At 42.2% G+C, this 27,363-nt stretch overlaps 1 protein-coding gene across 1 annotated transcript; it reads left to right on the top strand.

Annotated features, from left to right (window-relative positions):
- The first annotated feature begins 4,907 nt into the window (after positions 1-4,907).
- On the top strand, positions 4,908-24,103 carry TMBIM6 (transmembrane BAX inhibitor motif containing 6). Its single transcript, XM_061206512.1, has 10 exons — positions 4,908-4,998; positions 16,670-16,757; positions 17,160-17,268; positions 19,672-19,792; positions 21,022-21,070; positions 21,175-21,272; positions 21,480-21,559; positions 21,900-22,000; positions 22,691-22,766; positions 23,901-24,103. Exons 2-10 carry the CDS (start codon positions 16,702-16,704, stop codon positions 23,922-23,924), a joined length of 714 nt encoding a protein of 237 aa, XP_061062495.1. The 5' UTR covers positions 4,908-4,998; positions 16,670-16,701; the 3' UTR covers positions 23,925-24,103.
- Positions 24,104-27,363: the final 3,260 nt, after the last annotated feature.

Below are 27,363 nucleotides of genomic sequence, written 5' to 3'. Positions count from 1 at the left end.
GATTACCTAATTTATGAGCCTATACGAGGTATAATGACTTATTGATGAAGATTTAGAATAATGGATAGCAATCAGTTTATTGTACACATCAGAGGATGTGATGATTCTTCAGTGTCCAGGTATCATCTCTTCTTGTTCAGGTTCAGAAATCGTGTTCTTCATGTTCTTTACTGTCAAATGTGTCATTGCTGGCTAATTTCACATCTCCTACAAGGAGAAAAGTAATAGTAACACTTTTTAAAAAATTGAAGTATAGTTGATTTATAATATTGTGTTAGTTTCATGTGTACAGCAAAGTGATTCAATTATATATATATTTTTTCAGATTATTTTACATTATAGTTTATTACAAGATATTAAATATAGTTCCCTGTGTTATATAGTAAATCCTTATTGCTTATCTATTTTATATATAGTAGTGTGTTGATCCCATACTCCTAATTTATCCATCCCCCCTCCCTTTCCCCTTTGGTAACCATAAGTTTGTTTTCTAAGTCTGTGAGTCTGTTTCTGTTTTGTAAATAAGTTCATTTGTATCATTTTTTAGATTCTACATATATAAGTGATATCATATGATATTTGTCTTTATCTGACTTACTTCACTTGGCATGATAATCTCTAGGTTCAACCATGTTGCTACAAATGGCATTATTTCATTCTTTTTATGGCTGAGTAATATTCCATTGTATATATGTACCACATCTTCTTTATCCATTCCTCTGTCGATGGACATTTAGGTTGCTTCCATGACCTGGCTATTGTAAATAGTGCTGCAATGAACATTGGGGTGCATGTGTCTTTTTGAATTATGGTTTTCTCTGGGTATATGCTCAGTAGTGGGATTGCTGGGTCATATGGTAATTCTATTTTTAGTTTTTCAAGGAACCTCCATACTGTTCTCCATAGTGGCTGTACCAATTTACATTCCCACCAACAGTATAGGAGGGTTCCCTTTTCTCCACATCCTTTCCAGCATGTATTGTTTGCAGACATTTTTTTTTTAAACCTTATTTTTTAATTTTTGGCTGCATTGGGTCTTCACTGCTGCACACGGGCTTTCTCTAGTTGCGGTGAGCGGGGGCTCCTCTGTGTTGCGGTGCGCCAGCTTCTCATTACGGTGGTTTCTCTTGTTGTGGAGCACAGGCTTAGTTGCTCCGTGGCATGAGGGATCTTCCTGGATCAGTGATCGAACCCGTATCCTCTGCATTGGCAGGCGGATTCTTAACCACTGTACCACCAGGGAAGCTCTGTTTGTAGACTTTTTGATGATGGCCATTTTGACCAGCGTGAGGTGATACCTCATCATAGTCTTGATTTGCATTTCTCTAATAATTAACAATGTTGAGCATCTTTTCATGTGCTTTTTGGCTATCTGTATGTCTTTGGAGAAATGTCTATTTAGATCTTCTGCCCAGTTTTTGATTGGGTTGTTTAGTAACACTGTTAATACAATGCCAAGGGTCTTTGTACTCCGTTTATAGTGAAACAATATAGATATTCTTGTTCCTGTAGTTCCCTTATACTATTGTTTTCTCCAGGTTATATCATTACCCATGACACCACGTTATCCACGTGTCACCCATGACTCTCTCAAAAACTATTACTGTGCTTTGTTTATGGTGACCACAAATGCAAGTCTTACCCAGAATATGCAAGAAGATTTGAACAGTAATTTGTTTTATGGTCATGTTAAATTTTCATTCAGAATTTTATACCATAAGCATAGAACAACACCTCTTCTAACCATATCTTCTCTTATACTTTTTAAACCGTAATCACAGCATTCCCAGACTGTGATCTCGTTCAGTGTTAACCACATCCTTATCTTCCACACATTATGGATAGAGCAAGAGGAATGATATCATTTATGCATGTCTCCTTTGGCATGACTTAAGACTGACATGGGTGAGAACATTGTATCACCACAGCATTCAGAAGCAAAAGAGGACACTAGTTGGCAAGGGCCTGTTGGCACTGTGGAGCAACAGTCTCAAAAGCACCCAGAAGTGATCTTGGAGGAGGAAGGGGGGGCTACTCCCAGAGGACTGCCTGACATACGTCCCAGAGTCTTTGGAGGAGATGGAGTGACTACCCTGGGTGCCAGTGGTGGGGTGGGCAGGGGGTGGGGGTGGGAGTGGTTTGAGTGTAGTGATGTACAGGATAAAAGATGCCCACTGTCATTCTGTTGTCCTCTGGTGCTATGGACCACACACAGCTCCACAGTCAGAACACTGACAGGAGAGGATCAATACAGGGACCCATACATACAACCCAAGCCCAAAGGTTAGTAGAAGACTGTTGGTAGCCCAGCGGCCTGAGCTCATCTTCTGTCTGACCCCCAAGTAGGCATGTCAGCATGATCTTGGAGACCCAATCTCATGCGATTCCACAAAAGAAATACTGTGCTGGCTAGCACGAGTGATCAGCTCACCAGGATGCCCTCTTGGAATTGAGACCTGATCACAGGGCCTTGGGATAATGCCACAGGCATGAGTTTCAGAGTTCCTCGGGCACCCTGGAATCGGAGAACCCCATGAAGGGGAGAAATTGGGACAAGGGCTCAGCAGGACCTGGTCTGGGCTGAGCCTTGATGGCACTACTGGCCCAGGTGGGTCCCAGGCACATGAAGGAGACTTAGAAAATTTCCAGGAAGGCCTTCCAAAGCATGAGGCCCTCTGAGGCACGAGACCCAGGACAGGGGTCTGGGAATAAGGGTATTATTATAAGTGATTGCTCTGCAACTTGTGAAGATAAGTTGTAAAAAGAGCTTCCACCTAGTTCTCTCTATCACTGGGATTGCTCACTCTGGGAGAAGCCAGCCCTCATGCTGTGAGGACATTCAAACAGCCCTATGGAGGAGCCCATCTGGAGAGGATCTAAGGCCTCCTACCAATAGCCAGCACCAAATTGTCAGCCATACCTTGGAAGTAATTCCTCTAGCTCCAGTCAAGCCTTTGGATAACTGCATCCTTGGCTGACATCTGATTGCAACCTCATGAGAGACCCTGAGTCAGAAATGGAGGGAATAATCTATGTCATCAATGAATGAATAAACTATGTCGGTCAACACCGTACAGGCCAAACTCTTAGCAACCTCTTGTTCTAGGTGGAGAATTCAATATTAGCTTGACAAAAGATTTCTTGTGGCTTAAGTACGGCAAGGAAATAGCTACTGCTGTACCTGAAAGGGCCACACCAGTACAAAGGTAAAAACTTCTGCAGCAACCTGTGTGAACTGATGACCAGGAACCAGATAGGCCCTGTTCCCAAGCACTTTAGCCCCAGAAATGTGGCAGAAATTAGGGTGGGGTAGGGAGAGAAACCTCAAGGAAGACTGATAATGTATTTTCTCCCACTCCAGTGCAATAAGGTTCAGAGTAAACATTAGGTTGCACTATAGAAAATAAAATGTTTATTGCATATCTGCATTTGTGTACTGAGAATCATACCCTGTCCATTTGTATTCTTTACTGAAAAGATAGTTATTCTAGCCTTCTAGGGAATTCCCTGGCAGTCCAGTGGTTAGGACTGCGTGCTTTCACTGCTGAGGGCCCGGGTTCCGGGTTCCATTCCTGGTCGGAGAGATGCCACCAAAAAAAAAAAAAGCTATTCTATCCTTCTAGAAAGCAGTTTCCTAAATCCTGCATTCTGATTTGATCTTCACTGATCAAATGCTTAATCTAAGTTTCTTCTCTTATTTTGCCAGAACATTTTCTGTCCATGGGCCTGTTTCCTTATTTGTAAAATGAGGGGCAGGGGTGGATCTATGTTTTGTGCAGCCCCAAACATCTACAATTATAAGGCTGTATTTAAGAAAAAGAATACAAAATTATGTAATAAAGTCAATATTTATTTAGAATAAGAAATCATTACAGATTTTAAAATGCTGACAAAACCACAAACATAACACAATTCAAAAAACCCACATTATTATTACCAACTTGCCTGTCAACCACTATAAGCTTTTTTATCTTTTTCTACTTTTTTTGGCTGCATACTCTTTGCCTCTTCGTATGACCATGTTGTATTATTTTTATAAGATATTAAGCGGTACTAGAAAGATAAATTAGCAAAAAAAAAGTTTTTGAAAAAAATTGATAGTGCAGAAACTTTTTTTTTAAAATCAGTCTCAGAACTCCTTACTATAAGTTCTTGCGCAAGTATTGCTTCTTGTCCTCGGGGAGCTCCAGTCCTTTGATCTTGGCTTAGTTTCTTCAGGGCTGCCAGAGCAGCTCAGCCAGATAGCCACACTCGTTCCCCTCCCACCCACTGCACTAATACCCACCTCCCCCAAGCAAGGTGGATGGGGAGGTGGTCCTTGCAACCCGCTGGCCCCGCCCAAGACCCCAGGACCACCACTTAGGCTTAGAGGGTGATCTCCAGGGTGGGGTCCGTGCGTCTGATGCAGGACTGGGGCTGCTAATTCCTCCTCGAGTTCCTGGAGAATTCGCTGAGCCTTCTAAGCTTCACTAGATTCACGGTAAATTGGCCCTTGTGAGAGCGCTTTTCTATGTGTTCTCTGAATCTCTTTCCCCCTTTAACATTCCATGACCAGCCTAAAACCAGAATCCCGGGACTTTGCGGTGCTATCCCACCGCGCGTATTGGAGGCTGAATTACTCGCCCTGTGTCTTGGGTGGGGCCTGCCCCTCTTCCTTTTGTCCACTAGAGGCGGCTTTGGACCGCGACCCTTTCTTACTATGAGGGAAGAAGGCGGATATCTTTCGCTACGACGCTGGTTGGCGGCTAGAGTCTTGATCGACACGGGCGTTAAGCAAATGGCTCTGAAGTAAGCAGCCGTTGTTTATGCAAGTACAGCCAATGGAAAGGCAGAAGTGCAACCAACGGCCAATGAGGACTTGCCTTAAGCGGAACGCGGGGGCGGGGCTTCCCTCGAGGGGCGGACGCGAGGTAAAGAGTCCGGAGCGGACCCTGGGAGAATCAGAAGCACATCCGGTGGTGGGAGAGCTGTTTGGGCTCCTGAGCGGCGAGTCAGAAGGTACGTCTGAAGCTAGGACTGTGCAAGCCGGGAGTGAGAAATGGAAAGAGGGTTAGCAGTTATTGCTTGAGCAAGAGTGGGAGTAGTGTCCGTTTTCGGACTGACTGCATCCTGGGGAAAGTGGGCCCTGATCGACAACTGGGCTCCGGAAAGCTAGGCGGGGAGGGGAGGAAAACGAGAACTACTACCGCGCATGCGCAACCGTACCGGAGCGGGGGAGGGGCGGGGACGAGTCCAAGGGGTCTCTGGGGGGGCGTCGAGGCGCGGATTCTGCACGGTAGCGCTAGGGAAGACTCTTGCTTGGCCTTTCCCCCCCATTGCGCGTCCCTCCTCTTCCTCCTCCGCCCGGTGTAGACGGCCCAGGCCCAGCCTCGATCCCTTGAATTCAGGGCACGTCCCCCGCACCTTCCTTCCGAGGAGAATGCAAGCGAAACCTTACGGGTTTGTGGTCATCGCCGCCCCACCCGACAGATCCCTGGCCTGCTGGGGGTCCTCTGGCCGGGCCCCATTTGGGTGAGCGGCGGGGACTGGGACTCAGGAGGGCCTGGTCCGGCAGGCTGCCCTGTCACGGCGGGGCGGGTGATGTCACACTCCTCTGTGACCCGCGAGGCTCCTTAGTTTCTTGGAAGCCAACAGGAGAGGCGGGAGGTGAGGAGAGACCGGGGCCAGGCCTGGCTTGCCAGCCCCCCAGGGCAGCCCCGCTCAGGTCTGATTGGTTACTTTTGGACAGGTGAGGTGGCTTTGGCTTTGCTTGGTCCTGGGCCTTGTGGGCGTCTTTCTCAAAGTCCGCTCAGGAAAGGCGTCGTTGGGCGGTTGTTTTTCTTTTTTTCTTGGACGTACTTGCTGGAGCTGTGGTATTTTTGTGTGTTTATTAAGTGAGGAATTGCAGCCCGGTGCCAGCCCAGGTTGCATTGCCTGCCGCATGAGCCTTTCATTGACCAAACAACAACAAAAACCTGTCTGAACTTGAGTCTCTGTTCCAGCAATAGTTAACTTGTGAATGTGTAATCACGTAGAAGAGCTGACTGTGCCTGAAACGTAGACAAAAATTTCAAGGTTAAAGGTTAATGGCGAATGGGCTTTTCTAGTTACTTATTTATTTCAAGTTTATCTTTTGGTTGTATGTGTAGTTTAAGAATTAAGTTCAAGAAAGATGAAAGTTTCGTAACTACATTTCTTACGGCTTCTGCGAACACATTTCTGTAATTATTTGATTTACCCTCTTTGGTGTTTTATTATTCCTCCTTGTCTAATATTTTTTTTGGCCTGGCTTCAGGAGTATGTTGACATTTAGATTCTCTGCCATTTTTCTCCAGTGGGGTCAGAATGGTTGAATCCTTGAGAAATGCAGTCTGTAATTTGGATTCAGAGTTTCCTTCTTCCATTATTCATTTTGTTGTGGAAACCTGGCTTAGTACCCTCTTTCTTCCCTTCTCTCCCTTCCCCACTATTGATCCAGTGAAGTCTCACTCTCCTAAAGAATAGGAAAGGTAAAATTAATCCAGATATTTGGTCAGCATTTCCACATCTTTTCTTGATTTATGCATATGGTTCGTACTTACTGTGGAAATGCTGAAAAATACAGAAAAGTATAATAGGAATCAACATACGTTTGTTGTTGTTTTACAATTTCTCTTGACCTATAGCTGAAACTGCTTTAAGGAAAACTTGCTTTTCTACTGTAGGGTGTAATAGTAAAAAGAGCACCAGGCTTGAGAGGTCAGAAGACCCCTAACCTGGTTCTGGCTCTACTATTTTTTTTTAAAATTAATTAATTTATTTATTTTTGGCTGCATTAGGGGTCTTCGTTGCTGCGTGCGGGCTTTTTCTAGTTGCGGCGAGCGGGGGCTATTCTTCGTTGCGGTGCGCGGGCTTCTCCTTGCGGTGGCTTCTCTTGTTGCGGAGCACGGGCTCTAGGCGCGCGGGCTTCAGTAGTTGCTCCGCGGCATATTGGATCTTCCCGTACCAGGGCTCGAATCCGTGTCCCCTGCATTGGCAGGCGGATTCCTAACCACTGCGCCACCAGGGAAGTCCGTGGCTCTACTATTTATTTCAACTTTCTGATGTTGGTCAGTACTAATGTCCATTTAATGTCCATTGTAAAGTGTTTAGCACTTTACAATAATTTCACACAGATTTTCTTATAGGCATTCAATGAGCTTAGTAGAGCAGGTGTTAGTTAATCATCCTTCCAGATGAGGAAGCCTAGATGACCTTAGGTAAAATGATTTCCCCAAAGTTATGTGGTAGACTATGGCAGGACTTGTGACTCCAAATCGAGTGCTCGTGCCACTATTATGCTGCCTTTTTGAACTTACTTTTTAATCTTTAAAGTGGGACTAATCATTCTTGCCCTTTCTTCATGTGTGTGATGATCAAAGGGAATAGTGTATATAATAAAACACTTTGAAATTTGTTTAATTTCATATAAATGCAGTCAATGGTATTGTTATAAAAGGTACTATTGCTAACCTGAAGAGTTTCACTTTATTTCATAAACTACCCAAGGGTATTAGTCTCCTGGGAAAACACTGAATATTCTCTTGATGCACTATCCTGCTAAATTTTCCTTTGCTACTTTGACTTGGCTATAGAATCTGCTAGAAGTGTCTTTTACTCCACCTTGTTTTCCTCTAGAGTTTCTAACCAAAATTCATGAAGTAGTTTTTATATTATACATACTCCTTTTTGTTTTCAAAAACAATATTCAAACCAAGGAGAGAAAAACTGTAGAGACTGCTTTTAGGGCCACTTCAGTGACCCTCTATTAAGGTAGGCTCCTCTCTGAGCCAGCTGGGGAATGTTGATTTGTGGTCGCAACACTTGATTAGATGATGGGGGTCTAGATTTATTCTAGAGACTTAAGTGTGGGGCTGCTTACAGTGAAAAGTGTGAGAAAAGTTCCTGAACAATTAACTGGAATCCAAAACACTTGGGGAAAAAAGAGCTTCAAGGATGAGGGCTGAGTGGGTGTGCTGTTTGTCCTAATCTATGTCTACTCTCATTTGGGCTAAATATGGTTTTATTGGGCAGGGATTGCTGGTTTATACTGGAGGATGATTATGTATTTAGGACATTGGGACCGTTCTGCGATTCACTGTCTGTCAAACAGTTGTGCTTATAGAGAGGGAGATTCAGCAGTGTCAGTTTGATGCAAAAAATAATAATTTATTGAAGGAAGTAGGCATTCCATCTCCAGTTACTGGTTTGGTTCTGAGGCAGCCTCCTAGAGATTCAGGGTTACCTAATCCAGGGATTTTGGTTCAAGTTAAGGGATGGGCTGGGACATCTAGAGTCCAGATGTAGGACAATCAAAGCCCAGCCCTAGTCGAGACAGAATTTCTTGGATTTCTTGAAATCAAACTGACTTACTTCCTAGGGGTGGCAAGGAAAGCATCAAGCTAATAAACAAACATTTACTTCATCAAATTCTCTACCACATCAGATTATCACTTAGTGGTCATTAGGCTGTCTCAAAACACCTTTGTGGTCCTGGGGGACAGGAGGTACAGTGTAAATGTGCCAGAGGAGAGGCATGCCATTTAAACAAAAGTCGTTTTAATCAGTAGTAAGATTTACCAAGTTCCTTTAAATTCCAGTTTATAATTTTCTTAGACTCCCCCTCCCCCCCATGTAATTTTACTCTCTCATTTGGGTGAATATTATGCCTTGAGGATATAGCTAGCTGTGAATTAGTGATTCAATTATATATATATATTTTTTTTAACATCTTTATTGGAGTATAATTGTTTTACAATGTTGTGTTAGTTTCTGTTTTATAACAAAGTGAATCAGCTATACATACACATATATCCCCATATCTCCTCCCTCTTGCATCTCCCTCCACCCTCCCTATCCCACCCCTCTAGGTGGTCACAAAGCACCAAGCTAATCTCCCTCTGCTGTGTGGCTGCTTCGCACTAGCTATCTGTTTTACATTTGGTAGTGTAATATGTCCATGCCACTCTCTCACTTTGTCCCAGCTTACCCTTCCCCCTCCCTGTGTCCTCAAGTCCATTCTCTACATCTGCGTCTTTATTCCTGTCCTGCCCCTAGGTTCTTGAGAACCAATTTTTTATTTTTAATTCCATATACATGTGTTAGCATACGGTATTTGTTTTTCTCTTTCTGACTTACTTCACTCTGTATGACAGACTCTAGGTCCATCCACCGCACTACAAATAACTCAATTTCGTTTCTTTTTATGGCTGAGTAATATTCCATTGTATAAATGTGCCACAACTTCTTTATCCATTCATCCATTGATGGACACTTAGGTTGCTTCCATGTCCTGGCTGTTGTAAATAGTGCTGCAATGAACATTGTGGTACATGATTCTTTTTGAATTATGGTTTTCTCAGGGTATATGCCCAGTAGTGGGGTTGCTGGGTCATATGGTAGTTCTATTTTTAAGGAACCTCCATACTATTCTCCATAGTGGCTGTATCAGTTTACATTCCCACCAACAGTGCAAGAGGGTTCCCTTTTCTACACACCCTCTCCAGCATTTATTGTTTGTAGATTTTTTGATGGCCATTCTGGCTGTTGTGAGGTGATACCTCATTGTAGTTTTGATTTGCATTACTCTAATGATTAGTGATGTTGAGCATCCTTTCATGTGTTTGTTGGCAATTTGTATATCTTCTTTGGAGAAATGTCTGTTTAGATCTTCTGCCCATTTTTGGATTGGGTTGTTTGTTTTTTTGATATTGAGCTGCATGAGCTGCTTGTAAATTTTGGAGATTAATCCTTTGTCAGTTGCTTCATTTGTAAGTATTTTCTCCCATTCTGAGGTTGTCTTTTCATCTTGTTTATGGTTTCCTTTACTGTGCAAAAGCTTTTAAGTTTCATTAGGTCCCATTTGTTTCTGTTTTTATTTCCATTTCTCTAGGAGGTGGGTCAAAAAGGATCTTGCTGTGATTTATGTTATAGAGTGTTCTGCCTATGTTTTCCTCTAAGAGTTTGATAGTGTCTGGCCTTACATTTAGGTCTTTAATCCATTTTGATTTATTTTTGTGTATGGTGTTAGGGAGTGTTCTAATTTCATTCACACATGTAGCTGTCCAGTTTTCCCAGCACCACTTATTGAAGAGGCTGTCTTTTCTCCATTGTATATTCTTGTCTCCTTTATCAAAAATAAGGTGAACATATGTGCGTGGGTTTATCTCTGGGCTTTCTATCCTGTTCCATTGATCTAAATTTCTGTTTTTGTGCCAGTACCACACTGTCTTGATTACTGTAGTATTGTAGTATAGTCTGAAGTCCAGGAGCCTGATTCCTCCAGCTCCGTTTTCCTTTCTCAAGATTGCTTTGGCTATTCGGGGTCTTTTGTGTTTCCATGCAAATGGTGAAATTTTTTTTCTAGTTCTGTGAAAAATGCCATTGGTAGTTTGATAGGGATTGCATTGAATCTGTGGATTGTTTTGGGTAGTATAGTCATTTTCAGTGTTGATTCTTCCAATCCAAGAACATGGTATGTCTCTCCATCTGTTTGTATCATCTTTAATTTCTTTCATCAGTGTCTTACAGTTTTCTGCATACAGGTCTTTTGTCTCCTTAGGTAGGTTTATTCCAAGGTATTTTATTCTTTTTGTTGCAGTGGTAAATGGGAGTGTTTCCTTAATTTCTTTTTCAGATTTTTCATCATTATTGTACAGGAATGCAAGAGATCTCTGTGCATTAATTTTGTATCCTGCTACTTTACCAAATTCATTGATTAGCTCTGGTAGTTTTCTGGTAGCATCTTTAGGATTCTCTATGTATAGTATCATGTCATCTGCAAACAGTGACACCATTACTCCTTCTTTTCCGATTTGTACTCCTTTTATTTCATTTTCTTCTCTGATTGCTGTGCCTAAACCTTCCAAAACTATGTTGAATAATAGTGGTGAGAGTTGACAACCTTGTCTTGTTCCTGATCTTAGAGGAAATGGTTTCAGTGTTTCACCATTAAGAACGATGTTGGCTGTGGGTTTGTCATATATGGTCTTTATTATGTCGAGGTAAGTTCCCTCTATGCCTACTTTCTGGAGAGTTTTTATCATAAATGGGTGTTGAATTTTGTCAAAAGCTTTTTCTGCATCTATTGAGATGGTCATTTGGTTTTTCTCCTTCAATTTGTTAATGTGGTGTATCACATTGGTTTGTGTATACTGAAGAATCCTTGCATTCCTGGGATAAACCCCACTTGCTCATGGTGTACGATCCTTTTAATGTGCTGTTGGATTCTGTTTGCTAGTATTTTGTTGAGGATTTTTGCATCTGTGTTCATCAGTGTTATTGGCCTGTAGTTTCCTTTCTTTGTGACATCTTTTTCTGGTTTTGGTATCAGGGTGATGGTGGCCTCGTAGAATGAGTTGGGGAGTGTTCCTCCCTCTGCTGTATTTTGGAAGAGATTGAGGAGGATAGGTGTTAGCTCTTCTGTAAATGTTTGTTAGAATTTGCTTGTGAAGCCATCTGGTCCTGGGCTTTTGTTTGTTGGAAGATTTTTAATCAGTTTCAGTTTCAGTGCTTGTGATTGGTTTGTTTATATTTTCTATTTCTTCCTGGTTCAGTCTCAGAGGTTGTGCTTTTCTCAGAATTTGTCCATTTCTTCCAGGCTGTCCATTTTATTGGCATATAGTTGCTTGTAGTAATCTCTCATGATCCTTTGTATTTCTGCAGTGTTAGTTGTTACTCTCCTTTTTCATTTCTAATTCTTGAGTAATACATTTTTAAAATTAAAATACAGAGCATATGTATATTAGGCCTATGATAAATGTCTTCTAAAACTAGATTTTTTTTTTTAATGTGGACCATTTTTAAAGTCTTTGTTACAATATTGCTTCTGTTTTATGTTTTGGTTTTTTGGCCACTAGGCATATGGGATCTCAGCTCCCGGTCCAGGGATTGAACCCTCACCCCCTGCATTGGAAAGCGAAGTCTTAACCACTGGACTGCCAGGGAAGTCCCTAAAACTAGACTTCTAAAAGGGAAAATCATCACCTGTAGCCTGTGAAGGGTGTGTTTGGAACATTCATTAAATGATTATAAACAACAACAAAAATTTAAGAAAAGGGGGAAAATTGTGCACTGAGGACATGAGAGTAATGAATTACACTAGTAAAAACAATGGTTAATATATTGAGCTGTTCTTATGTACGAAGCACTATTCTTAGCATGTTGTATTATCTCACTTAGTCCTCATCCGTATGAAGTAGGGAATATGAAATGTTATTATTTTACAAATGAGGAAACTGAAGCACAGTGACGTTAAGTGCCAGAGACTTGCTCCATCACACAGCTAAGGAAGTAGCCAAGATTCAAACGCAGCAGGCTGTGCTCTTAACCACTATGCTAGGGACATGGTTGTAGACTCTACAAACTATTCAGTAGAAAGAACTACTAAAAAAATTACAATTCCCCCCCCACCACCACCACCTTTTTTTTTTTTAACCACATGAGATTTTTCTTCTCTCAAGTATCAATTTGGTCCCTTTTGGGTGTGTGGGAACAGGATTCAAGATGGTTGAATTACTACAACAGGAATGAAGAACCATATAATTCATGCACTGAATGTTTAATTAAATGCGTGAACAATGTTTCTTTGGTTGGTTTAATGTTGTTAAATTGTATACACTGAGGCAGCTTCTGGGCTGGCTCCAGGAGTCAGTAAGCTTTTCTTTTTCAAAGGCAAGGATTTTTTAAAAATGAATACTAAATGTATGATTGTTTTGCATAGCTTTTGGCCACTTGGCCATGTTTCATATGCATTGTACTTAATAGGTGTTGGAATAAGATTGAGGAGAATTTTTTTTTTTTTTAATTTAAGGCTTGGCTCTTGATAATAATATTTTGTTTTAGGACATGGGTAAGGAAGGTTCTTAGAAAACAACAAGAGATTTAACAATATGTAAGAAAACAAAGATGTTAATTGATAAGAATATCTGTCTCCTCCTACCTGCCCCTGCTGCCCTTCCCTCCTCAAACAAAAGCAGACCCCAGGAATACCTAACTCAAAACAATGTGTTTACTTGAGTTTTTCTATCTTGATAAACCTATGCAGTAAGGGTGTTTTTGTTTTTGTTTTTTTTGGCAGTCTTCGTTGCCTCACGTGGGCTTTCTCTAGTTGTGGCTACTGTTTGTTACAGTGTGTGTGCTTCTTGCGGTGGCTTCTCATTTCGGAGCACGGGCTCTAGGCGCACGGGCTCCAGTAGTTGTGGCGTGCGGGTTCTAGAGTGCAGGCTCAGTAGTTGTGGCGCATGGGCTTAGTTGCTCCGTGGCATGTGGCATCTTCCCAGACCAGGGCTCGAACCCGTGTCCCCTGCATTGACAGGGGGATTCTTATCCACTGCGCCACCAGGGAAGTCCTATTGTGCAATAAGTTTTTTGTTTTGCTTTTGGGTGGCTCTGTCAGAGAGGCTGGCCTGGGGAACCACGGATGGTGACACTTCCAACAAAGCTTGAGCAATATATGCATGACAAATTTTGACAAGTTTTGGTCTTCTGCCTTTCAAAGGATGAAGGCATAAAATGAGTCTCTAAACTAAATAAAAGGAATTTGGTTATGTAACACCTGAACATTTACTTCTCATTTACAAATGCAGTGCAGGCAAATTTCCCATGAGTCTCTGAGGCACTGTCCACCTCCCTATTTTAGATTTGAGTATAGAACTCTGTATGAGTTGGGGTCCAGGGTGAGACAGACCAATGCTGGTATCCGTTCCGTAATGGGCTTCAGTGTATGTTAGGGGGAGACCTATAATGAATAATTTTTGAGTAACTTGTAGTATACATTTTCCCTTTATTTTGGTAAAATATATATAACATAAAATTTATCATTTTAATGTACTTTTACATTTATTTTTATTTTTCATTTTGTTTATTTATTTTTTTGGCCACGCTGCACGGCTTGCAGGATCCTAGTTTCTTGACCAGGGACTGAACCTGGGCTCTCCGGCAGTGAAAATGCGGAGTCCCAGCCACTGGACTGCCAGGGAATTCCCTGTACTTTTTTTTAAAACCAAGATTTTTGCTTAACTATGGGTGCCCCTCTGGAATGTTAGCTGAGTTACTTGGTTAATGGTTTTGAATACTTCAAGCCCTGTTGAGAGCTGACTGTCCCTGGGACTGAAAATACTTTTGGTATGGGAGCTGCTATTTTTGAGTTATGAATGCAATTTAATCTTGTTTAGCTGAGTTGGCATATGAACCATTGAAATGTAGATATCTTTTCTCTACAGCTTCTGAGCACAAGTAGTTGAGGCTAAGATAGAAAACTGGTAAGTTTAGTCTATCTGGCAAAAGTTATAAGAACAGTTTTAACTCATTACTTATCTGTATGTTAGTTCTTGTCTGTTTGGAACAGACCGAGAGCAAACTGTCATATATTTCCTTGATTCTAAGACCTAACTTTTTCCCCTTCTAATTTTAATAGTTCTGAAATTATGTCATATATACATCATGTCATAATTATTAAATGTATACTTTATTGCATTTTTCCCCATGAAGCTGCTGCTACTAAAATTGCTGTGTACCTTTGCATCTAGAAAATTTGGTGATTACATATTTCACTTAAATTTTAGAGTTGGTAGTAATGTTGGAAAACTGGTTTTAATTAATTTTTTAATGATTTTAAATTGCAAGGCACTGAATCATGGAGAAATTCATATTTGATATCTCTGTCCCTATCCTCACAACCTTTGATGGTTTTGGTTTTTCCATCAACAGTTGTAAGAGAGACAGTCAGTACCCCCTGGGAAATGCCAGAGAGCAAACTGCCACTCTCCCCTCCCACAGTTTCCATTCAGGGGGGTCTAGTTACAGAGTGTTGCCCCTTTCTGACTAATAATCCCCAGGGTATTTGAGGATTTAACACACACACCCCCACACACACACTTGAACTCTTGAAATTGGAAGCAAGAGGCACTCTAGCTTTGTTGTGAATACTGAGAAACTTGGCTCTGAAGGTTGCTTCAGTGCTGTTGCAAGTTCTGTCTAGGGATGTCATTAAGGCTGTTAATGGAAGCTTTAAACAAAGACACTTTTCAGGTGCTGGATTCTGCCATCCTGTAAGTGTGTTCTCTAGAGGACGGATTCATCATGGTTATGGAAGGCTTTGGTTGGCCGTGCAATAGCCTGCAACCATTGCACCATCTAGATCAAGAGGGCCCAGAGCCCCGTGATTTAGAGGTGAGAGGAACAGCTTTAGTAGGTTCTGCAGCTTCTCACTGTATCTATCCTTCAGAACAAAACTAACAATACAACTGAGGTGAGTAGGGATGTTGGTGAGAAAGGAAAGAGGAAATCAGAGAAAGCAAACCAGCCATTGTAATTGTTCCATATATGAGAGAGAGCCTCAGGAAACAAGCGGTAGTGATGCTTGTGAACTCTAAGGATGGCATCTTTCCACTGGCCCAGGATTCCTCGGGAAGTCAGTTTGGGGATTGTAACTTTTATTGCCTGGATTAATTTTGCTGAGTATTGGGCTAGGTGCTGATAGAATGGGTGTGAGTAGTAGGCCTGTCTTTCAAACAACTTAGCTTTAATCCCCTCCTCTCCCCCGTTTTTGGCTGATTTGAAATGAATGGGTATTATGGGTCTAATAAGAATCTGGAGCATTGATATTTAGGAAGGATGAAAGCTCTTGATTAGATTTTTAGTTCTATAGGTTAAATGTGTTTATTTAGGATTGCATGTGCGATACGGGAGGGAGCAAAACTTAAGATCCTGACTTTATGGTATTGATGTAATGTAACCTGGCTGTAGTTCAGTTTTAAAATGCCCTTTCTGACAATTGGGACAGTTGACAAGATCTGAATAAGATCTGTAGATTAGAGAATGGTATTGTATTATTGTTAATTTACTGATTTTGATCATTGTTTTCAGGATATACATACTGAAGTGTTTATGTGTAAAGAGGCATTGTGTCTTGCATAGTTAGGAAAAGGTCTCCATATATTGCTATATAGAGAGGGGGGGATAAAGCAAATATGGTGACATACTACCATTTAGGAAATCTAGGTGAAGTGTGCAGAAATTCCTTGTACTATTCCAACTCTTCTGTAAGAAAGGTTCTGAAATTGTGTTTTAAAAAATTCTCTCTGCACAAATTTCTTTTTCATGGAGGAACTTTCCTCTTTTTAAAATTGTGGCTCCCTTACAGTTCAGTTCTAAATTGCATTGGGTGGAAAGTTTCTAAATGTATATTTAAAAAATGCAAGCCCTAGTGCCAGACCCAGCATTATAGTTTTTCTTTTTTATCTTTAAGCTTCTGTGCCTTTGCTGAGGGAATTCTCTGGCATCTTGAAAAAATGACAAGTTGCTCTATGTTCCAGTAAGACTGGGTCCCTTTAACTAGCTTGCTAATAGAGAATTTCTCAAAGAAACAAACTGTCTTTTAAAGGGGCAGGTTATCTTCTGAAAGAATAGAAATCAAATGCTAGTAATGAAACAGTTTCGGGAGAAGAAGATGGGTTCCTCTGTCCCCTTTAAAATGGTTGCGTATGATTGCAAATGTATTCTAGAAGGAAATATATAAAAATGCAAATGGTGGTGTTAGGGCAGTGGGATTTTAGATATAACTTTCATTTTTCCAAACTTGTATGTTGCTGTTTTTCATAAGAAAGTTGTTTGTTATTTTGTGTGTCCTTGTATCTTTAAAATAACTTATCTTATTTCCTTGATTCCACAGAGTGGAGGCTGTGTCCCACAGACTCTAGCATCATGAACATATTTGATCGGAAGATCAACTTTGATGCACTCCTTAAATTTTCCCACATGTAAGTGCTTTGACCTTGACTGTACGTCCTTATTACATTTCCTTTTATATCTTGTTTCTTTTCCTTTTCCTGATGTATTAACTTTTGTACGTATAAACTAACATATTAACTTTGCTAGAATCCAAAGGATCTGATAAAAGCACCCAAATTCTAAGGGCTGCGGTGTGGTCGCTGGAAAGCCATTTAGTTATTATAGTTTGGGTAATGATTGTTCATAGTTTGGGCATTGGGGCCTTCCTCAGCATTTAAGATTTTCTGTTTGTTAACCTAGTTTTCAAAGCATTCTTTTTTTTATTGTACCAAAACTTTCACATATTCCCTGGGAAGAAGAAGGAAAATTATTCTTAGCTTAGAGATGAGATTGGTCCTGGAGTAATGGCCATTATTAACATTCTTTCCTAGAACCCCCTCGACACAGCAGCACCTGAAGAAGGTCTATGCCAGTTTTGCCCTCTGTATGTTTGTGGCGGCTGCCGGGGCCTATGTCCATGTGGTCACCCATTTCATTCAGGTAAGAGCGGTTTTCTCCTCTAGTTGCTGTGGCACAAATCGCATTAGGAAGAAACTAGCTCAGCAGGGTGGTACAAGCCTATGTCCTTCCTTAATACTTTTCAGTAGTTTGGGATCTGAACCCAGCCAGAGCCAGTTGTAAATCAGGACATGCAGAACCATTTAATTTTTCTGGCAACTCTGCCCTCTCTAAATACTGAAAACAGGATGTTTTGACCGTGACACTGAATGGTGTGCTGCTGACACACAAGACCCCCACCCACTGGGGAGAGGTCTGCGTGCTGGGCTGGTTTTGCACAGTAACCTTTTTATCTTTTCTTCCATTCTTCCTCTTTTTTTGCCTGAATGACTGTGTAGTAGTTGGATACAGAACACTGATCGTATGATTATCAGGAGAGACAGGGTTGAGACCTTTAAGGATTTGGCCCATTTTATTCTTTGATAAACTCATTTTCCTTTGTTGAGTGAGAGTTTGAGTTTGGCTAGAAACAATAAAAGGGATGCTTGAGGAATAATCAAAAAGTTTGAAGCTCACTAACCAAGACTTGTCCCTTTTGGAGTGACCTTTTTAGTGTAAGTACAGGGGTGTACCTGTGTTGGCATTTGCCACTGCTGAGGAGTGGCATGATCAGGCATCCCCATGCTCAGGCATCTCCTGGCAGAGGTTGTGTGAAAAATTACTCTAGACACTCAAAGATAGGGCTTTGATCCCTCAAGTTCAGACTAAAACGTTTTCTACCTTTTAGGCAAAAGTGGCCCTTTTGGTTTCTGGTTGTGTTTTGTTTGTTTTTTTAAGTAATGTAGTCAGCCTCATTATTCATGGATTCCGTATTTGTGATTTACCTACTCAGCAAAATTCATTTGTAACCCTAAAATCAGTTCTCATGGTGCTTTTGTGGACATTTGCAGCCATACACAGAGTGGCAAAAAATTCGAGTTGTCCATTGCACCATGTTCTGGCTGAGGTTGAACAAGGCAATACTGCCTTCTTTCAAGCTCTCATACTGTAAACAAGTGTGTTTTTCATAGTCTATTTAGTGCCACCTGCGTTTTTATAATTTTTCTTGGTGATTTTGATGTTTAAAATGGCCTCAGGCATAGGGCTAAAAAGTGCTGAGTGGTATTGCTAAGTGCAAGACTGTGATGTGCCTTATAGAGAAAATACATGTGTTAGATAAGCTTTGTTCAGGCATGAATTACAGTGCGGCTGGGCACGGGTTCTATGTTGATGAGTCAACAGTATATATCCAAGTGTCTTTAAACAGAAAAGACATATATGACAAGGTTTTGTATTGACCAGTTGATAAAAAATGTGACAAGAGGCTCGAAAGAGCTTAAACCTTTGTTTCCTCCAGGAGCATTTGTTCAGTATCACTGATTCATTGCTTACAGTGGCTGTATAGAGCAGAACTACTGTGAAAACTGAGGACTGACTACCTTTAAAAGAAGGAAGGAACTTTGGTGTCTACATACATCCTTGATGATTTTCCTCTCTTTCTAATGCTTGTAACTTTTCCCATTTGCTTTAAAACAAAAATTTTTTTTTCTTCTTATAAAACTAATGCATGTTCATTGTAGAGAATTTAGAAAACAGACTAGTGATAAGAAGGAAATATAAAACTCCATAATCCCATCACCCTAAATTAACTTAACATTTTGGTTCTTACTCTCTGTCTCAGTTCATTCAGGCTGCTATAACAGAATACCATAAACTGGGTAGCTTAAACAACAAATGTTTCTCAGAGTTTGGGAGGCTGGGAAGTCCAAAATCATGATAGGTGCTGGCAGATTTGTTCTGTGGTGAGGGCCAGCTTCCTATGTAAACAGCCATCTTCTCCTGTGTTGTCACATGGTAGAAGGGGCAAGGGAGCTCTCTGGGATCTCTTTTATAAGGTCACTAACCTCCCTTTGTGAAGGCTCCACCCTTATGATCTAATCACGTTCCAAAGACCCCACCTCCAAATACCATTAAATTGGGGGTTAGGATTTAAACATGAATTTGAGGGGGGGGGCACAATCATTCAGTTTTTTCTGTGTGTGTGTATATACATTTGTGTGTGTGTGTGTGTTTTAAAGTGATCAAAAAGAGGTCATTCCTACTTGTTCTGCAGATTGGAATATGCTTCAAGCACTTGTCAGTTTGATTCATCTTTTCTGTTTCTTGGGTCAGACTCATAATTTGACTTGGGCAGTTACAGTTGATGGACTGCCTCCAGCATCCACCATGGTCCTGACCTTGTCCTCCAAGCTTCTGGTTTTTCTCCTCAGCCCTCACTGCCTTTTCTGCTGCCTCCAGGTTAGAAGCAAATATTAGGAAGTCCAGGTGAATATTTGAACCCAATAAGGTCTCTTGCAAAATAAATTTGATACTTTCAAGTGTTTAATTATTGACTGGATCTAACAGGCTGGCCTGCTCTCTGCCTTGGGCTCCCTGGGGTTGATGATTTGGCTGATGGCAACACCTCATAGCCATGAAACTGAGCAAAAAAGACTGGGACTCCTTGCTGGATTTGCTTTCCTTACAGGTATGTTAAGGGATTGGTTTAATTTTGAGGGAGGGACACTGTATTTTTAGTATCTCTTTAGATTAAGGCCCAAGATATATATTTATCCTGATGCACCCCAACTGGCACACTGTACCATCCTGTCTTGTATTTGAGTGTGCCTTGTATTGCTTTCTTATTTCATAGAGGTGCATCTTGCTTCCCCATCTAGAGGGCTCTTTGTGACTAGTGTCTGTGACTTCTACTTTTGTATCCAAAAATAAGCATTTGTATGCTTGAATGAATGAGGTTTAAGAGCTTAGGTAGTGTAACTTGTTAATGGTGGACATGGGACTAAACTAGGCCAAGAATCTGATTTAGTTGAACTCACACTGGCAACTATCATAGGAGCATCTGTTCTGAATCTTGTGGACAGTTAATTAAAGTCATACATTGAGATCCATCCTACAGGGCACTTTGCTGATTCTCAAGAAAAGAATTAAAACCGCAGATCTTCTAGAATTGTCATTAAGGAAAACAGGTCTCAAGGTACATAGTAAAAATACTTGCAAAGCAACATTTGAGTTAGTACAACTTGTTCTGAGTGCGTCTAATCTATACAGTGTTGAAGAAATTGTAGAAAGGAAGGGATTTAGAGATTAAGATTTTTAGATCAGGGAAAGCTAGTTTTTGAAGGTATTAAAGGGGTGGGATTATCAGAAGGAGAGAAAAGCCAGAGTAGAGGAGATATTGGAGCTGGAGCAGGTTGCCGCTGCACCCTCCTGTTGGCAGGTGTCCACCTGCAGAACCGGTCTGGCCTTTTCTGCTACAGAGGGAGTCAGCCTGCATGACTACAGGTTGTTGGCCACAAGGCACTGCTTTGCTCTTTATCCTTTTCATCTAATTCCTGATCTGGCCCACATTACAGTCTCACATCACTGCTCTTCAAAGTTTTGCAGCCTTATAATTTAGCTGGAAAATGTTTGACATGCCTGCTTCATTTTTCCTAATGTCTATTCCTCCTGGGTCATCTATGATTTTCAGCCAAGGGGACAGTTGTGCAAGTCTGTCCATAAATAACTCAGTCAAGTATTTGTTCTCTGGAAAACAGTTGAGGATGGAAGAGAGAGCGATTTAATTACGTTAGTCCACTTGTTTTGTTGTTTTCTAGGACTGTAGGCATGCCCATGCTATTGATGATCAGCTTTTGGATGAGAGTCCTCTTCAAAAATTGGTGTTAATGCTGTGTTCTGGGGCTTTTTGTTTTCTAGGAGTTGGCCTGGGCCCTGCTCTGGACTTGTGCATTGCCATCAACCCCAGGTAACTATGTTACTAGTGTCTTACGAATATACCTTCTAAATATACCTTCTAAATATAGGTTATATACCTGTAGCCCTTGATATAATGGTCTTTTCCCTTAACAGCATCCTTCCCACCGCCTTCCTGGGCACAGCAATGATCTTCACCTGCTTCACCCTGAGTGCACTCTATGCCAGGCGCCGTAGCTACCTCTTTCTGGGAGGTATGTGTGGACTGGAAAATAGGGAGAGGGTCTCCACTTTAGCCAGAATTCTCACTAGGACCTTTCCCCTCACCTCCAACTTGTGACTGTTGGGTTGAAATTGAAAGCCTTCATTTTGGGGGGAAAGTAATGAATGCCCTTAATGGGATTGCTTTGCTTTACTTTGCTTTGGCTTTTCTCAAGATGGCTTTTTGTCTTCTCTTACAGGTATCTTGATGTCAGCCATGAGCCTGATGCTCTTGTCTTCCCTGGGGAACCTTTTCTTCGGATCCATTTGGCTTTTCCAGGTGAGATTTGCATATAACTTAGCAGCAGCCATTTACCTTGCATTTCTTTTTCTTGCTTAACCCCCTATAGCCCAGATAGACTAAGAATTCTCATCTTTGTGGGGCAGTGCTCTTGAAGCCTCGCCACTCACCCTCCCAGGACGGAGCCTTCTGAAGTGCAGAATTGTGCCTAGGGAAGTAGTGTGGTCTTCACTGTGGGCTTCAGTTCCCACGAATGTTAATGTCAGTAGGGTTAGGGTTCGATGTACTTTCAAGTGGCCAAGGGCCAGAAAGAGGTATGGCTGTTTTTTCTCTACAATGTCTACCACGTGGTAACCTCATCTCATTCTTCTTTTGTTAGGCAAACCTGTATGTGGGACTGGTGGTCATGTGTGGCTTTGTCCTTTTTGATACTCAACTCATTATTGAAAAGGCTGAAAATGGAGATAAAGATTATATCTGGTGAGTGTGAAACCTGGTCTTTAATGAGTATGAAGCGGGGAGGCATACTCTTCCATTCGACGACTCTTTTCTGATTCTCTGGGATGATCTTTTGCTTGACTCACCTTTCTTTCCACATCGGTAGGAATAAGAGTGGACCAGATGGCACTGGCTGACTTATGTGACCAGCCTTCAGGGGCATACATGATAGGATATCCATGGTTTTGGAACTCTGCACCAAAAAGCATCGTTTCCCTCAATTCCTGAAAGACATCAGATTTTTAAAAGTTGGACTAATAATATGTATTTAATTATCCATACTTTGAATAGTGGTTACCTCTAGGCAGAGGAGAGGGAAAGGGATCTTTCACCTTTTACTCTTTATACTATTCTTTAAACCTTTAACAATGAGAAGAAGACACGCATATAATTTTTTTAATGTAGTAAACCTCTCAAAGTCTCAACTAGTTAATGGTAGTTCCAGGTTCAGACTTAGGCCTCTGCAGAGTCTAAATTTTCTTTTCTCTATGCTCCATGGCTTCGCTGAGTTGAAGAGGATCTCAGACACTAGAGTTTTACTTAGTTGGTGGTGGAGTGCTGGTGAAGTTGACTCTTGGAATTGGGGCGGGGTTTCTATGTTCTGCACCTTTGTGGGCTTGTGGATAAAGGAAAGTGGGAAGTGCAGTTTGTGACCTGGTTCTTCTCTTTCAGGCACTGCGTTGACCTCTTCTTAGATTTCGTTACTCTCTTCAGAAAACTCATGATGATCCTGGCTATGAATGAGAAGGTTAGCACCACCTAAAGATGAAAGACTGGCTCCTGAGCTCGGCATCTATGTGTACTTAAAGCTTGAGAACTTGCTCACACTGTGTGGGTCCAGGGTAACTGTAAGGCAGGCCACTGAGTAGGAGTTCAACTAGAAGTCTTTAGCTGTTGGAGAAAAAGGAACAAGTAAAAATCATCCTTTTTTTTTTTTTTTTTTCTTTTTTAAATGAATCCCTGAGATTAGTATCAAAAGGAAAAGAGCTTCAGTGGCAACAAGAAACAATCTACTATGTGAAGGATTTAAAGGCTGTAAAGATAGTTGTGACTCAAAAAGATAATCTAGAGGATTTATATAATACCACCAGCTTTTGTATATATATTTTAGAAATAGGCCAATTTTACCCATTTGTTAGTCTTAATTTTTTTCAAGAGAGGCATTCTGTATAGGGTTAGTGAGTGGCAAACATCATCCACTCCAGTAGTAGGGGAACAAATAAAAGCACAGGCCTTTCTTTACAGAACTTAAGGTGGAATGTGAGTCAGTGCAGTGGTGATGGAAGCAGTTGACCAGATGGGATTGGTGGTCCTCTGTCTGGTCTGTACTGCGATTGGACTGAGGACCAAGCAGTTTCAGTCAAAACAACATCCCTTTCATCCATGTAATGATACCCTGGGCTTCCCCCCAGTGCAATGAAGAGTTCAACTGGACTATATTATTTCGAATGTTGATTTATGCCGAGGATTTATGCTTTCTTCTCAGGCCTAATGGGAAGTTGATCTTGGCTTGGTCTTGGCCTCTCGTTTAGTTATTTTAGGGTAGACCGCTGGTCTGCAGCCTTCAGTGGTTGGGATCTGAGCTGTCGTGGTCGTGAGTAGCCGGGAGTGGTTAGGCAGCCCACCTAGCTACTCATGGGGTAGCAACGGGAGCAACTGCTTAACCTTTATTGTTGTCAAGTCTGTAGCAATTTGGGAGACCACCAGCAGAAGATGGTTAAGATTTAGTTCCTCCTATACTGAAGGAGCATCTCTCCTCCCTTTTTACTGTCCGGATCCCTTCCAATCACTAACCAAAGGCAGTGAGGTATCGGCTGACTCAAGAGTTTTAGCTTAAATGTCAATGCCAGAAGTTAATTGGGTAATTTTCCTCCATTTCTAGGATAAGAAGAAGGAGAAGAAGTGAAATGACCATCCAGCCTTCCCCAATTTGATTTCCTCTCCCTCCGCCCCTCATTTCCTCTTCGCACACATTACATACAGGTTGCGTGTTCTGTGATAATGAAAAGCATCAGAAAAGCTTTTGTACTTTGTGGTTTTCTCTATTTTGAATTTTTTGATCAAAAAAATGATTAGCGAAATATAGTTTGGAGTTTGGCTTCATATTTCTGGGATTCTTCCGCACTCCCTTTTCTGTCATCCCCCATTCCTAGCCTCTTCCTCTGCTCAGGCAGCCAGTCCGCCGTGATGAGGAGCTGGATCTGCAGAGGAAGCAAACTCCAGGAGTCCGCTTTACGACTGAGCTTCACCGAGTGGACCTGAACTGTTTGGTAGAGACGCCTTGCTCCTCCCTTCTTCCCTCAGCGTTGTTTGCTTTATGCGCATTTCCTATGGGACTAGGCAGTGTGTTTTCCATTGGAAAGACGTTTGCTGGTCCCATTGTTACTCAGGCTTATTATGTCTGAGCTGCCAACCCCTACAGAGAACATGAAAAGCCTCTTCTGGTGGATGCTTTGCTTCCCCTGAGCTGCCTGAGTCACTGCTGGTCTGGCAGACATGCCTTTCTGCCTTGCTGTCACGAAAGGAGTGTGGATTTGTGTGGGTTCCCTTTCCAATCCCTTGTCTGGCCCTCGGAATCTGCCTGCTTTCCATCCGTGGGGTGGGAGGGTTTCAGCACAGAGGGAAATTCTTGTCAGGCATCTATGAAATGGCTGATTATGTATGGCAAGATATAATGTAGAGTTCCCAGACTTCCCCATTTTTTTGTTGAATTGATCACTACCTTCGTTACTGAGTGGCCTCTACCAGGTGGCTGTGATTAAGGGTCCCGGGAGAGGAAGGATAGAGAAGGGGCATGGCTGAGCCTCTGAGGTAATTGTGACTAATCCTGCCAGACAGACCCAGATGAGGACCTGTTTGGGGCAGGGGAGAGTAGTATCTCCCCCACTAACTGAGTGGGTCTTTGTTCACACCAGTGGCACGGGCTGTGATGGCTTGGGAGGCAGCATTCATAACAGTCCTTAGGTGCGTTTTTGTCTTATCTTGGGCACTAATAGGTAGTGTCAGGCCAGAGATTTGGGGCAGTAGGTAAATGTCCATTTTACAGATGCACTTCAGGTTTTGGTCTATTCACCTGTTTGTAGAAATCTGCAGCCTTCTTTAGGCAGGGGCTGGGCGACCAAACCTGCAAGACTTCTGCTTTCCTACAGTTCTGTGTTTGCAAGTGTAGGGGGGGCAGTACTAATGGGGTCACCAGCTCCTTCCCTGTGAGCTGCCACAGCCAGCTGGCACAGAAGGTCAGGCAGCCTTGGGAGCATTTGTGGCTCTGGCTACTCACAGGGCTTCAACGTAAGGGGAACTGAGCCATCGAAAACTCATTGCTAGTAGGACACCATTTTTGGCTTTCCCTGTTCACAACCAGTACACAGTTTGACCCAGTGGCTACTGGTTCACAGCGCACCACACCACTGTGCCATCCCATAAAACAGTTTTGTTCCCAGGCTGTGTGATTCCTGGAGTGGCATGCCACTCAGAATGTCTCGCTTCTGCGGAGGATGCTGCCCTCTGATTTAGCTGCTGTCTCCAGCCTGTGGCTTGAGAATTTACTAAAAGGGATTTCCTTCCCATTCAGCCCCCAATAGCAACTCTCCATACATCTGTTGATTCTCTGCTAGGCCTGAGAATATGAGTTACATCTCTTGAAGCCAAACTCCACCTCTTGTGCTTTTTTTGCTTGGGATGAAGGAGTTTTTCTTTAGAAACAGTGCCAAGAATGACAAGATATAAAAAACTACTTTTAAAGAAAATGCCTAACAGGTTTTTAATACAGTAATCACTGTAATTATCACTTTCTTTTCTAGTTCCTTGGTTTCCAGCTCAGGCTGTATTCTAACTCATACTGTGAAGACAAAGGTGTTTTTGATTCAGAAATATATGGAATCTACATAGTCTTAATTTGTAAAAAATAAAGAAAATTCCTTAACCTTTCCTTGTGTAAGTGTATGTGAAATTCAAGGCCACAGCTGAACGGGAGGTTTGGGGTGCTGTCTGACTTGTTCTTGGGGCTGGGAGTAGGACAGGATTAAGTTTGCTCTAGGTATGAATAGAAATAAAGAGACCCCCACTTGGGCCTCTCAGTCTGTAGCCCCAGCTTGCCACAAATGTTGGGGATATTCTCTGTTCCATACACAGCCCAGGCCTTTTTCTGGTCCTCCTCCTACCCAGCCTTTATCATAGGGGGTTCATGGTAGTAGCACGTGTAATTGGTTCCAGTATACAGCCAAGCTTTGACATTTGGGGATGCCTAATGGAAAAAGCATGACAATTCACTGATTTTGCAAGTATCGTGGTCTGCAATATCTGTGGTCACCCACTGGGCCCGGCTCTATTCTCGACGGTAGAAATCATCAGTGAAAATATAAAAATCCTTGTCCTCATAGAGTTTATATATGTGATTATAAACCAAAATTTGCATTACAGTCAGGTTACTGCATTTTGGCACGCTTGCCCTCTGGTTGTCACCCTCATTGTAAACAGCTTCCTGTTACTCTGACTCATGGCTGAGGCCCCAGCTGAGGTGGAGCAGGAAATGTGAGGTGTTTCAGGTACTGTCTTTGCACCCTCAATCTTTGTAACCAGAGCAGGGCAGTGAGCTCCCTTTTAGTCTTCTCCCAACTAGCCCACCAGTCACAAGTTAAACAAGAGGTTAACACATAGCTCGTTCACGCCTAGCAGACCTGCAGGCTGAGCTGGAGTGGGGAAGGCATCGGTGGGCGGCGGAAGTGGAAGGATGTCTGTGCTGGGAGAATAGACAGTCTGTTCTGCGAAGCAGGGGGTCAGATGGGGGCGCCCACTTGGCGCCAGGTAACGTGCTCCATGCTGGGGCTAGAGGTGGATATAGTTACTGCTTTTCAGTCATCATGGCGGAGCAGTGCAGGAGAGCTACATGCAGACATTAAGTTCTTACAGGTAAACAACAGGGCTATGGACAACAGACAGCCCTGCTCCTGGTTCAGGGAAAAGTGTTGGAGATGATACCTGAACTAAGGTGAAATCTCGAAGATTGAGTCAAGTGAGACAAGTGGTGAGGTTAGAAAGGCAGTGGTAGGAGTGGGTGTTTTCAGGTCAAGGGATTAGTATGAGAAAAGGCACAGGAGCGTGATTCAGCATGGGGAGTGCTGGGAGTGCAATTGCTGGGTTGTGAATTTTACGGAGGGGACCAGTAGGAAATGAGAAGGAGGGGGTAAACAATAACTGAGGGCCTGCTGTTTGGTGCTAAGGAGCTGGCCTTGTCCTGACGGCAGCAGAGAGCATTGAAGGGCTTTGAGCAAGGGAATGGTCAGATTTAAGTCCTCACATCTCAGGTGACTAGAGAGTAGACTGGGGGAAAGGGGCTAGTTGAAAGG

The sequence above is a fragment of the Eubalaena glacialis genome, chromosome 11 (genome assembly GCF_028564815.1).
Source record: "Eubalaena glacialis isolate mEubGla1 chromosome 11, mEubGla1.1.hap2.+ XY, whole genome shotgun sequence".
Classification (NCBI taxonomy): domain Eukaryota; kingdom Metazoa; phylum Chordata; class Mammalia; order Artiodactyla; family Balaenidae; genus Eubalaena; species Eubalaena glacialis.
Note: the sequence above shows the minus strand (reverse complement) of the source record. Positions and strands in the feature narration are given on the sequence as shown.

Excerpts from the sequence above, each read along its gene's own strand:
- TMBIM6 (XM_061206512.1), top strand. The coding sequence starts at position 16,702 with ATGAACATATTTGATCGGAAGATCAACTTTGATGCACTCCTTAAATTT. Across the intron at positions 21,071-21,174 it reads TGCATTGCCATCAACCCCAG|CATCCTTCCCACCGCCTTCC; the intron begins GTAACTATGTTA and ends TTCCCTTAACAG. Across the intron at positions 21,560-21,899 it reads GATCCATTTGGCTTTTCCAG|GCAAACCTGTATGTGGGACT; the intron begins GTGAGATTTGCA and ends TTCTTTTGTTAG.